This window comes from Notolabrus celidotus, chromosome 22, assembly GCF_009762535.1.
Source record: "Notolabrus celidotus isolate fNotCel1 chromosome 22, fNotCel1.pri, whole genome shotgun sequence".
Classification (NCBI taxonomy): domain Eukaryota; kingdom Metazoa; phylum Chordata; class Actinopteri; order Labriformes; family Labridae; genus Notolabrus; species Notolabrus celidotus.
Genome location: NC_048293.1, coordinates 3781638 through 3793644, shown reverse-complemented (window position 1 = coordinate 3793644; position 12007 = coordinate 3781638). Strand labels below are relative to the sequence as shown.

General features: G+C 41.9%; 2 protein-coding genes across 3 annotated transcripts in view; one reads left to right on the top strand and one right to left on the bottom strand.

Annotated features, from left to right (window-relative positions):
• Positions 1-3350, top strand: part of slc25a21 (solute carrier family 25 member 21) — a 144418-nt gene extending 141068 nt beyond the window's left edge. For both annotated transcript variants that reach the window (XM_034675678.1, XM_034675679.1), the window contains 3 exons: positions 425-606; positions 1635-1687; positions 2179-3350. In XM_034675678.1, coding sequence (XP_034531569.1) covers positions 425-606; positions 1635-1687; positions 2179-2240 — 297 coding nt within the window. In that variant the 3' untranslated portion in view covers positions 2241-3350. The remainder of the gene's footprint in view (positions 1-424; positions 607-1634; positions 1688-2178) is intronic.
• Positions 3351-8363: 5013 nt separating this feature from the next.
• pax9 (paired box 9) overlaps positions 8364-12007 on the bottom strand; it is a 16619-nt gene continuing 12975 nt past the window's right edge. Inside the window, 1 exon segment of the mRNA XM_034675634.1 lies at positions 8364-9714. Within this exon segment, the coding sequence (XP_034531525.1) occupies positions 9460-9714 (255 nt within the window). The 3' untranslated portion in view covers positions 8364-9459.

Sequence of the window (12007 nt, the reverse complement as noted above, 5' to 3'; positions counted from 1 at the left end):
CTGATGATTAAAGTTAGAGTTGAGCATCATTCTGCAGAGGTTTGTGATGTGACTCAAGAAGTTAAAGGTGCTCTTTTTGTTTAACTACTGAACCTTCTAAACTATTTAATTTGTAATTTTATTAAACCATAGCTTCTCCAGTGGAATTAAACTTCTCCGACTCATCAAACCACTTCTTTCTTTCATCCTGACTGCTATGAAGCCCTGCCCAGAATTAACATTCCTCATTAGTACTCATTTTTGATGTTAGTAAACAAAAAGTTTGTCTCAGCCTCAGTTCTTTTTTGTAACTCATGTCCTTCCAAGGAGAAGTAATTGTTAGCTTGTGAAGGTATTCATTAAAAATATCTTCCACAACACTGGGAATGTTGACAGGGAAATGTCATTTGCTTTTCTAAATCCCTGCTCCTCTCTCCTTTACCAGAACCCCACCCTGGAGTTCCTGAGAAAGTTCACCATCGGCCTCGTGTCTGGGACCATCTCCTCCATAGTGAACATTCCCTTCGACGTAGCCAAGAGTCGCATCCAAGGCCCCCAGCCTGTGCCCGGAGAGATCAAGTACCGCACCTGCTTCCAGACCATGGCGATGGTGTACCGGGAGGAAGGGTACGAACGAGGGAGGAGGGGGGTGGTTGGTTAGACGACGTTACTCGAGGCAAAATTTGAAAATGCTGTCACTGATCCATCCAAGAATTAATGAGGCACTTTGTGTGCTTTGTTAGCAATTCATACTTGGGAATCTGCCAAGCTAGCTGTCAGAAAAGACAAATGCAGCAGCTGCAGCTACAAGTTAGCAGGGTTTGATTGTGCAGTGTGAGATTCCTACACTAACAACAGGGGAAGTGCATGAGCAGCTTGATGCAAAGCTGTGATCCGATGACTGGAATCCAAACAGTGACGTTACATTCTGGGCCGTGTTCCCCTCGTGTGTGATCATACATTTCTGCAGTCTGTCAGTCGTACAGTAAATGTTAACATATTTTCAAGCCTCAGAGAATGACAGCCCTAAATGGAAGCTCAAGGAAAGATGTATGTTATGTTAGCAATTGCCCTCGGCCGTCCACTTTCCCCCATGCAGCTCCGCAAGACAAGGGCCAGCGAGATGTTTGTAGTTAGTGGACACAGGAGCCCTCGGGGGCTGCTACAGGAACGCCACTGAAACGCTGTCGTCGCAGGGGTGCATGGAAGGTGCCCCCGCTGCCACATCCAGTCCCCCCACTCTAACACAACACAGTCCCAGCTAATTAGTGGTCCCTATGGGAGACGTCGTTAAGCAGACCCTAACGAGCCGCGCGGCGCTCCACGGGTCAATCTAATCAGACAGAGGGCCAGGGAGGAAGTGGGTCGAGCCTTATTAACGCCATCAGTGGCGGGGGCAGGGAGCGGGACAGGGAGCACGAGGCGGAGGCAGGCAGCCACCGATCACCTTGAACGCATTAAGGGGCAGGTCCTCGCCGGCGCTGGCCGTTAGACCCTGACTCTATGTACCTGAGAGGCTGAGAGACAGGCAGGCCAGGAGACAGGCAAGAGCTCACTGACACACTCCAGCTCACATACACAAGCACACACACATTCTGCTGTGTGTAACTATTGTATTCTGTATATTATGAACATCCTGTTCTCTTTTTTTCTAGGTATTTGGCCTTGTATAAGGGGTTGGTGCCAAAGATAATGAGGCTTGGACCAGGTAATGGGAAAAGTTCTTTACACTGATATTCAAGCCGTCTGAGTAATCACAAATTGCCTTTTACAACAGATGCAAAAGGTTCAATTTTAGATGGGAAAAATCATATTTTCTGCCCAGTAACTCTCAAATTATTAATCTAGACAGAGTTTCCAAAGACATTAATTCACCTTTCCTTGGGTGTTACCGAGGGGAAAGGGTGGAGCGAGCACCACTTCCTTCTTAGACATTTTAATACTTTCTTTTTCATACTCAATAAAAAGAATCTCAACCCCTTTTTTAAATCTTTTTTCTTATATCTTGTAATATCTTAACACTGTGCATCCTACAAACTATGCATGTTGATGTACATTCTGTGTATATATATATATATATATACTTTTCTGTGCTACCATCTGCAGCTCCTTTGAACATCACATGACACTCAAACTCAGCTGTTTTGGCTGAATGAACAGGAGCGTTGATTCACTGTGGCTCTTGTTTTTTGGTTACAGGTGGAGCGGTGATGCTGCTGGTCTATGAGTATGTGTCTGGATGGCTGCAGAAAAACTGGTAACAATAGAGAAATTCAATAGGAGAAAGGAAAACAACAGAGTGCCTTAAGGATGATGTCTTATTGACGACATTATTGACTGACTCCAGTAAAGTTAGACCAAAGAAGTATCATCATTTTCTACCTTGAATACATAACACTGCTCTGCAAAACAGCACCTCAGCCTTACAGTGAATCATTCTAGAGGGAAACAAAACTACGTCTTCATATTACATTTCTGATAAATCCAGGTTATTTCATATGTTGATGTAGTTTGTGTTTGATGTTTGTCACCCTCCTCACTGACTTAAAGTAGGCGGTGCTGACTTTGAGAAAAGAGTGATGTCATGCACATGTGCGCTCTAATACGTCAACGTTTAAACAAAGGTAACCTCCTAAATCTGATCACAGTTGAGGGGCTGTTTTTGTGAGTCAACAAATCTGAACAAAACACCCACACAATTCATAAAGAGGCAAAATGTGAGAGTTAATTAGAGTTAAAATATTAAAGATTAAATATGTAGCTTATCTTGAAATATCCAGAGTTTAAAAGTTCAGTTTATATTAAAATAAAAAGCCCAGATTGCTGACATGACCATCTCTAATGGGCTTTTTAACATGCTAGCATACATATTATACAGCTGCTCAGGTGAGTTTCATTTACACCAGCCTCACCAGAGCTCTACAAGACTCAGTGGATCAATCATCCCGACATGAATCTAAACTTCTCACTGAGGAGCAGCTTCTGAACTCAGCGCCAGTGCACACACATCACTGCAGAACAGGTGAAACACACACTTGTCTTATGCACACACACACATGCAATTTCTACCAATCCAAAGTGGATCACACACACATACAGTGATCACATCTTAAACCTTGAACCTTATTGTCGATCACAAACAAGCAGACGCAGTAGAAGTTTTCTTGAAGTTGATATTTAGATCTCCTGAAGAACTTTTTTAATTGATCATTTTTGCATGACTGAAATTTTTATGAAAGTCTTTAAAATTGGAATCTGACAGAATGTTTATTTTTCAAGCGTTTACTGGTTTTATAAGCATTTGTGAAAAATGAATTTCATGTATTGGTAACAAATAAAAAAGAATCCAATTAAACTCACTTGGGTGCTCACTTGGTGTGTGCGTCTCTGGGTGTGTGCACGTGTGGGTGTGTTTGATGGGGATTAAAACATTAAAGGGTGATGTTTCAGATTGTGATAAAAAAAAAAAACACTTTGAGGATTTTCTCCCCGTGTGTTTACAACATAGTTTTATCATGAATGTCCTCACATGAACATGGAAAAGCAGTTTATCTTTCCAACTTCTGAACATGTTTCAGAAGTTAGTGTCATATCAATCCTGTTGGCACTTTGAGGTGAATCCGGCAGTATTGTTGTTCCGTATTAGTTTAAGTTATGAAACATATTTGACTATTATTATGCTTTCCTCATCGATATTTTTGATTAGGGTAATTGTGACTCATATCTTGCAGCCTGGTTCCGTAACTGCACACGTGTGTTGTAAATAGAGCTTCACTTTAAACTGCACTTTAACCATTATCTCAATATGAGCGTGCAAAACAAACATATCACAGAAAACATCATTTAGTGGTTTTGCTTGGCGGTTAAAGCATGCGCCTCATGAGCAGAGGTTACAGTCCTTATTGTCTGGTCGCTGATCAAACTCCCAGCCTCGACACTTTGCTGCATGTCATCCCCCACTCTCTGCTCCCCATGTTTCCAGTCTCTCTCTAGCTTTCTAAAAAAAAGGCAAATAGCAATCTAAGATTAATCTTGTATTGTATTGCATTAATTAAGATGAACTATTCCAGATGAACGATCAATGCTTTCTCTCTCAGCATGTTTACATTGTTCCTACTGGATGGAGTCCTGGGTGTTTGACGCAGTCAGATGAAGCTCAAGCTAGCTGTCAGCTGATCTGATTAGTTTGTGCCATTTAAAAAAAAAAAAAAGTAACTTCTGTGTTGTTATCGCAATATTGAACAAAGTACATCTGTATTTTTCTTTCTGGGAGCAACAGTTGCTGGTATCACCTTATCACTTCATCTTCAACCCTCTCCTCCTCCTCCTCCTCCTCCTCCTCCTCCTCCTCCTCCTCCTCCTCCTCCTGAATCTGTCGGTGGTAGAAGTTGTATTAGACAACTCAGGACACAGCTCGAGTGCAAGCTAAAACAACAAGCTCAAGAAATGCAAATGTGGCTGCAGGAATGGAAGGAGGGGGGTTTACTGCACACACTCTCCCTCTGCCCGTCTATCTCTTACACAAATATTCACACACATCATGCAAACACACACACACCTGTTGTACAGCCTGAGGGCTTGTGGCTGCTCTGAAGGTTCATCTCAACCTCATCTGGTGGTAGCTTATACTGAGCCACGCTGGCGTTTGACAGTCATTAATGTGGCAGTTTCTCTCTGCCGATATGGAACGGCTTCTGTTTTTTGCCCTGGAGGCGTCTGTGGTGATAGACTAACAACTGCAGCTTGCAGACTGATGGAATAGTAAGAGTTTAACGTGTTCTATCTGTAACAGAGTTTGTTTCAGACATGACAGCTTGCAACGTGCGCCGCGTGTATTGCTGGTAGCTGAGGAAACAGAGCCACCCTTCACCTGAATTCCCCGCGCACCACATTCATCATAAATCTTGAGCAGCAAGGTCTTCTCATTTTGTTCACACCCTGTCCATGTCTGCGTCACGTCTTCAACCCGTTACATTTCAATTCAGCTGCTTCACACATTCTGACATGACTCTACCTCGAGGTGATCCGGCGCCATTTTTACCTTTTCTATCGTTGGCGGTACCTCAGCTCAGCTGGTTGCCTCTCCTGATGCCCTGAGTCAACCTAAGAGTGAGAGGAACTCAGTTTTTTCAACATAGAACTTCTGTATTTAATATTTTTGCTTGTTTTACTCACCTAAATTTAAATTTTGGTAAATTTTTAACCTTTAAATCTGTGCCAGAAAAAAGCTGGCTGCTGAAGTGTTGGCTCTCTCAGCATTTTGGTTGTTTTGTTTCGTGACATGATATTTTATTTGGATTTAATTCTTATTTTTGGCATAACAAAGAAGTAACTTGTGGCCTTTAATATTTTTAATGCTGTGTAGGTGGCTGTTTTGGAGATGAAGAAACAACATCCAGTGAGCACTACCTGGGATTTAACTTTGAAATATGGTTGAAAATCAGGTCTGATCATCCAAGACATAATGTCCCCCACTTCAACCAGCTAAAATAAAGGTTAAGACAACAACTAATGCATATATATGTCCTTTTTTTTTTAAGGGTTAAAGGACGGAAATTATAATTATTACAACATTTCTCCAAAGTCGTTTTCAGCCTGTCGTTTGAATTCTGCTACACAAAGACGTCATTTTTTATTCTTTTGTTCAAAATCAAACATACTGTGCAGACCGTAAAGAGAACGGATTTAAAGAATCCCCACAGATGAAGAAAAAAGAAAACTGCATGTGTTTAGGCCGCACAGCTAGGACAACAATGGTAGAAAGACCCTGTATAGTCGATTGAGATCGGTCGGACATTTGTGCTTGCAGCAGTCAGATTGCTGCAAGAAGCCGACAGTCATAGGAGTCATAGGATAGTAATCCTACGCCCTCTTAACTTTTTATTGGTGAATGTGGTGCTTGGTAAAAATATCATTTAAGCTTCAATAAATAGGAGATGAGAGTTGAGAATCAAAACTAATATATGTGACCGCGTGTGATAAATCTTGCAACAGAAGCAGATTTTCTGGTGCAATCCAGTCAAAACATATTTCTAATCAACATCTGCAGATAGACGTTGAAAGAAAAGGTTCTCTTATCACCCAGGTTTCAACGTCTTTTCAGCGATGGTCATGGACGTCTTTAAAAATGGAGGAACGCTCAGTGGGAACAGTTTCAGGGGTTTGGGGTCTTTGAATTACCGAGCATTGCTCTTTGTGAATGTTGTGCCATTTTTCAGGCAGTGTTTCTGTAGCAGCTTGTCCTTTTTCCTCTCGACTCAGCAGACCCTTCATCATGTGCCTTAGTTTTTGTACGAGGGACGTAAACTGGACTATTTGTCATAACCTGATGTTGCATTTTTCGCTTTTGGATGCATGTATGATACTAGTTGTTGTTACTAGCAAACTTATGGTGACTACTATGTGTAGAGATATTCTGTATTACACTGCGGTTAATACTTATGATTTGTTGAGGCAAATTCGATATCAGATCTAATTTGCAAAGGGGTGTAACATAAAGATTGTGCACCCTTTCCTTGGGTATTTCCGTGCACTGCTCTGAGTTAGCAGCCATTCACTCTGCTGTCTTTGTGGACGCTTCTCCCACTCGGTCCCTCTTTCCCCCCATTCTTACGCCCCTGCTCATGCATACATACCAAAGACACAAAACCAGACATGTTGTGATTATCCGAGCGCTGTTGATTTTTTTTCTTTTTGGGAGGCTGTACTCACCTGTGTGCTCCACGCTGCTGTTTTAAGGCATTAAGAAAACACTCTGGCTGTTCTCAGATTAGTTTTTAGAAATGTTCATTGAGCAGGAACACGCACAGAGTGCTGCTTTCGCCCAGTGCTCTGCTCTGCTCTGTGTTACTCTGCAAATGGCTGTCTTGTTTCTGATTGCATGTGGAGAAGTAAAGATAACCATATGACACTGAAGTCAGACTCAACATCATTAATTATAAACACGTGTCTGCTCCTATTTTTTAGAAGTACAGTCCGTGCTTCCATGAGTCTTACCAACATTAGAATACGAGAGCAGAAGAAGCGATTCCTCCTGTCTAGAAACACACTGTTCGTATTTTTTAAATACTGGTGTCAATTAAGACGACCACATTTAAATGTCTGTGTGAGTCAGAGGAGGCTTACAGGACCACGCTCAGTCCTGTTCTAGTTGAAAGGAAAAGTTGTTTGTTCTTGTTGTGTGCAGGGCAGAGGTAAAAAACAGAGCATGTAACGACTCTTTCATGCCACTGAGGGAGTTCACCATCATTTACTGTACGTGATGGATGGTTGATGGTGAAAGGGGGGGGGGGGGGGCAGCCGTGAGGGCTGGCTGGTTTCAGAGAGTGTATGATCATCACGTCCCTGTGATGTGGTTCACATACGGTCAAAGAAACACTACGATCCCTGAGCAACGGTCCGTGACCACTGGATGCGGGGAAGAGTGCTTTCCAAGTCAAATCAGCCCCTGCATGGGGAAGACTGTTGACACTGTCACATGCATGGACTGTTTATGCTGCAGGAATGGAAACACAGGGCCGTATCTAAAGCAAAGCACCCTGTGAACCCTCAGCAGCAGGTAGAGCTATGTGAGAGAGCAGGTGAGCAGATCTATTAAGTTATTCATCTTAACTTCAGCAGTTTGTTTAAATCTCTGGTTTCCACTGCAGGGCTAGACAGGGCTTGCCAGACACACTCATAATTTATTACTCCACACTCACCCCCCCTCATAACTCTCAGAATATTTTTGCATCATTTTGCAAACATGTCATTTGTCGAGCCGGCTGTGTGCTTTCTTTTGTAATGAACATGTTGAGTTGGCCCTGACAGGCCCTGTTTGGGCCTTTCTGTGGTGGCTGGAGGTTCGTGTTTGGGTCACATGTCTGATGACCTTGCAGACCGCAGGCGGATGAGCCTATTTGTGGCTCTCTGAGTGCACACGGCCGACTCCACCTCACCCCAGGAGTCTGGGAGTCCCCGGAACACCGATTTCAACGTTTAACGCAACAGTGGCGTTCTGATTTAGTGCATTTTACATGTGCCTAAATCTGTCTGGAACACTCTTCTCCAACGTGAGCCTCTTTTAAAATGATTGTAAGTTATACACCATAATGTTAAACCTTTGCTGTTATTTACAAGTCAAAACAAGACTTTAAAACATGACTCCCTTTATGAAATACTCTGTATACTGACACAGCAACTTATTCTTTATGTTTGCAGGATTTAACAGATTAAATATATTTTCCTCACTTCACTTTAATCTTTACATACATGCTTTAAACTCACCAACATTTTGGCCTGAATCTTATCTCAATTAAAAGCAAAACATGCTTTCGGATTTAGAATTTATACCAACACATATCCAATTTGATTCTTTTAATCCCCGTTTTTCTTTGTCACTGAGTTTAACCTTTGACTTAAACGATTGAAAATCTAGAGAGGACCATAATTAATGAAATGAGGTGGTGCTATTCTAATGACCACGGTGAAAAGAATTGCGTTTTGTGGTGACACACTTTGTATGCTTATATTTCTAATGAAGTTTTCTAGTTAGCCTGCACGCTCTGTTTTTGGAAACACAGGCTCTGAGTGCGTACATTTTTGTTTTTATGGAAAGCACTTTCCTGCTCATGCAAATCAGGCCAGTATAGGCAACAACACCCTGGATTTAGCATTGATACACTTGCAGGCATAGAGAGAGAATGAACATTTTTTAGCTCTGATGGCACTTTTTAGATTCCTCAAACAAGCTGCAAAACTCCACAAAGACCAATAACAGCCAAACAATTTAATTAGATACATTCAATTTCATTGTGCAACATTTATCATTGTTAATGCTCTCGACTCCAACATGAGACACATGCCAATTTTGTCTGAACATGCGTGGAGACCTCCATGCTGTCTGTACGGCTAATTGCACTTCATTCAACGTACCTTAATTCTAATAAATAAAACTTCTCTGTGGAGCTCTTGAATAAGCTACATTTTAGAGAAGTGGGAAAAAACGCTCCATAAGACACTTAGTTTTATCAAAACGTAACACAATAACACAAAGCGTACAAACATATAAAAACAAGAGCAGTTATGAAGCACCCTGAAACACTAATGCAAAGGTTTCCCCTCTTCTCTGATTGTGTTTATGAAGTTATACGTTACCCCGTTTTGCCCAAAGACATTTTGCAGAAGTGTGCGGTTAAAGAATCTGAGAGGAGGTGTGTTGATGGATGGAGGAGCAGTCATACATCAAGTCCTTCAGTTTACACCTGTCCTGCAAGTTCTTTCACACAACAAGTTTGTAGTAAAAATTGATGGACTGTTTATTCCTCGTGAGGAGGAGGACGAGGAGGAGGAGGAGGGGGGTCGCCTGCAGAATGGCACAAATACAGGTCCTGAGGCCGAGTCCTTCATAGAGAGGAGGCTGGATGAAGCCACAGGGGACAGACTTGGTGTCTCCTGTCTTCGCCGTCCCCCCGTCTCCTCCTCTTCCGTCAGCATCAGTCTTCACAGCGCCGAGGCGGTGACGGTGTGGATGGCGTCGTGGCCGGCTGCCATGCTCTTGAAGGCCAGTGGCTCCGCAATGTCACAGCTGCGGGGAGAGGGAGCACTGCCACTGGCCGGCTGCCATGTGGGTCCGGTCACATAGGCCGAGGTGGTGGCGCTGTACCCCATGTAGGGTGACACTTGGGTGGGAGGGTGGTAGGGAGGGATGCTGAGTGCTGTGACATAGCTGTTCACTGTGGGCAATCCACTCGGCGTCTGAGGGAGGAAAAGAGAGAAAAAAAACAATGTTAGCAGGTAGAATTCAGTGAGATGTCTGAGATTTAACAGGTTAATCTTTCTTTTGCTCTCAATTTATAAATAATATTTTTTTCAAAAGTTTCAATTCATCTGTTTCTTCTAGAATTTAAAAATAGGACATTTATTTTCCACCTGAGCATTGTTCAATTCAGTTTATCTGGTGATTCTACACACTAGTAACAGAAAAAAATAAAGCAGAAAAATGCTGAAACCAAAAGCAACATTTGTGTAGATTGAATTCTTAAACATCCCAGATACTTTTGGGGTCCTCACACCCCCCAAAAAATAACACACACATGCTGCTTTTCAGCATGTTGATATAGGCAAAGATTTCAAAGAAAGTGTCTGCCACAGAATCATAATTACATCAACATTATTTTGTGATCCTGCACACAAGCTGCTGAGTTTTTTATGAAAAATAAGCCGGAAAGAAAATCAACAATCAACGTCTGGGGACAAAAGAGTCATAAGGAGGATAAAAGCAGGTGAAAATATGTTGGATTTCTACAAAATCACAGAAAGTTTAACTTTAAAAAATACATTACTTTTATTCTGTCGTTATCCTCCAACATTGGGGCATATAAAAAAAATGCAACAGAATTGATTTAATTGACTTTATTTTTCAATCCAAGCAGCTGAGTTATGAGGAAAAACTCTGAAAGTGATAGCAGCAGTGCAGTAGGCAGAAAAATAATGGAGGCAAACAATTCACAATTTGTGACAAAATGATACAAATGGGAAATATTAGCAGGTGGAAATCTGCAATTCATGGCTAAAACTTCAATTAATTTAAATTCATGGGCTCCATGCTTTCCAAATCATTGTTCCTATTTTAATGTTTTTTGTTCTCTCAAAAATTGCAAAAAAGAAAACTTTGGTGAACCTGTAAACCGGCTGCTGACATGTGAGAGACAAAAGCCGACAGCTTAAGACACACTGTGGGAAACCATTCAGCGTGTAGAAACACACCCTTTAAAAACAATCAATATAAGCATGTTAAAATCTGCATCTGTTTTCTGGGGGTCCCTGCTTTACAAACCCATAGTTTTATGCCATTTTTACATGTTTCCCTCCAAAGTTCCAAAAAAGGAATTTCTTTTGCTGATCCTGCACACCAGCAGCTAACTTAGGAGTGAAAACTGAAAGCCAAGCACTGTGGGCAATTCATTCAGTATCTGGCAACACAGCTTAAAAGAGGAATGTTTGCAGGTGAAATTCTGCATTTGATATCTGGCACAATTCACTTATTCTTGAGTGCTTCCTGCCATGTTGACCACATTTTTTAGCATTTAAATTCCAACTTTTCCCTCCAAAATAAAAGAAAACTGAAAGAATTTGTCCCATGCACATCACTGAATCTGTACTACTTGTTGGTCTTGCACACAAGCAGCTGAGTAAGGAAGAAAAAAAGCTGAAAGTGAAAGCAACAGAGATGTAGGTTGAATTATAAACAGCAGAAATTCAAACCCCGACTTCACAGCCACCACATAAAAAACCCATTTTCCCAATTTTGATGAAAGTATGACTGATCAATTATGCGCTCTCATGCCCCTGGAACATATTAAGCATATAAAAACCATGCATGCATGATTGGCCGGCTGTCTGTGAGGCTTGTTTTCTGCATTAAAAAAATACAAATGTGGACGTTTTTCTCGGCGGGCGTTGATGTCCCACGTCAGAGGATGGGAGACAGGGCCGTTGGGGGGGCGCCAGAAAACAGATGTCATGAGAGATTGAGAGTGAAAGCGCAGGAAGAGGAGAAATATGATAGAGAGCAAGCAGAGCAGTGTTCAGAGCATGAATGGGCTTTTGCTTTTCTGGCACAGCGACAGGACTTAAGTCGAGGAATTCACCAAAGCTTTTCAGCAGGGAGGCCGAATTTCTGATCCTGGGTGGTCTGAGACTACTGAGAATTATTTCAAAATTTGGATCTTCTCTGGTTCTTTGACTCACTTTCATTGACTAAAAAAATGATCCTCTAAGTCTGAGCTGACATTGTGGTGCTTATAAACCATAACTATAGAGAGACCTGGTCCTGTGGGTGTCTGTGGGTCTGTGTTGGGTGACTGTGGGTGTCTGTCTATGATTTTGGGTGTCTTTCTCTCTTCACTCTGCTGAAAGGTCCTAAAGTTGTTTTTTTCATAAACAACCACACAGGCTTTAAAACTACATTTCTCCATCCAATCAGATCATTAAACTAAACATTTATCCAACGATTATCACATCATCCTGTAACGCAAAGCACCCTACT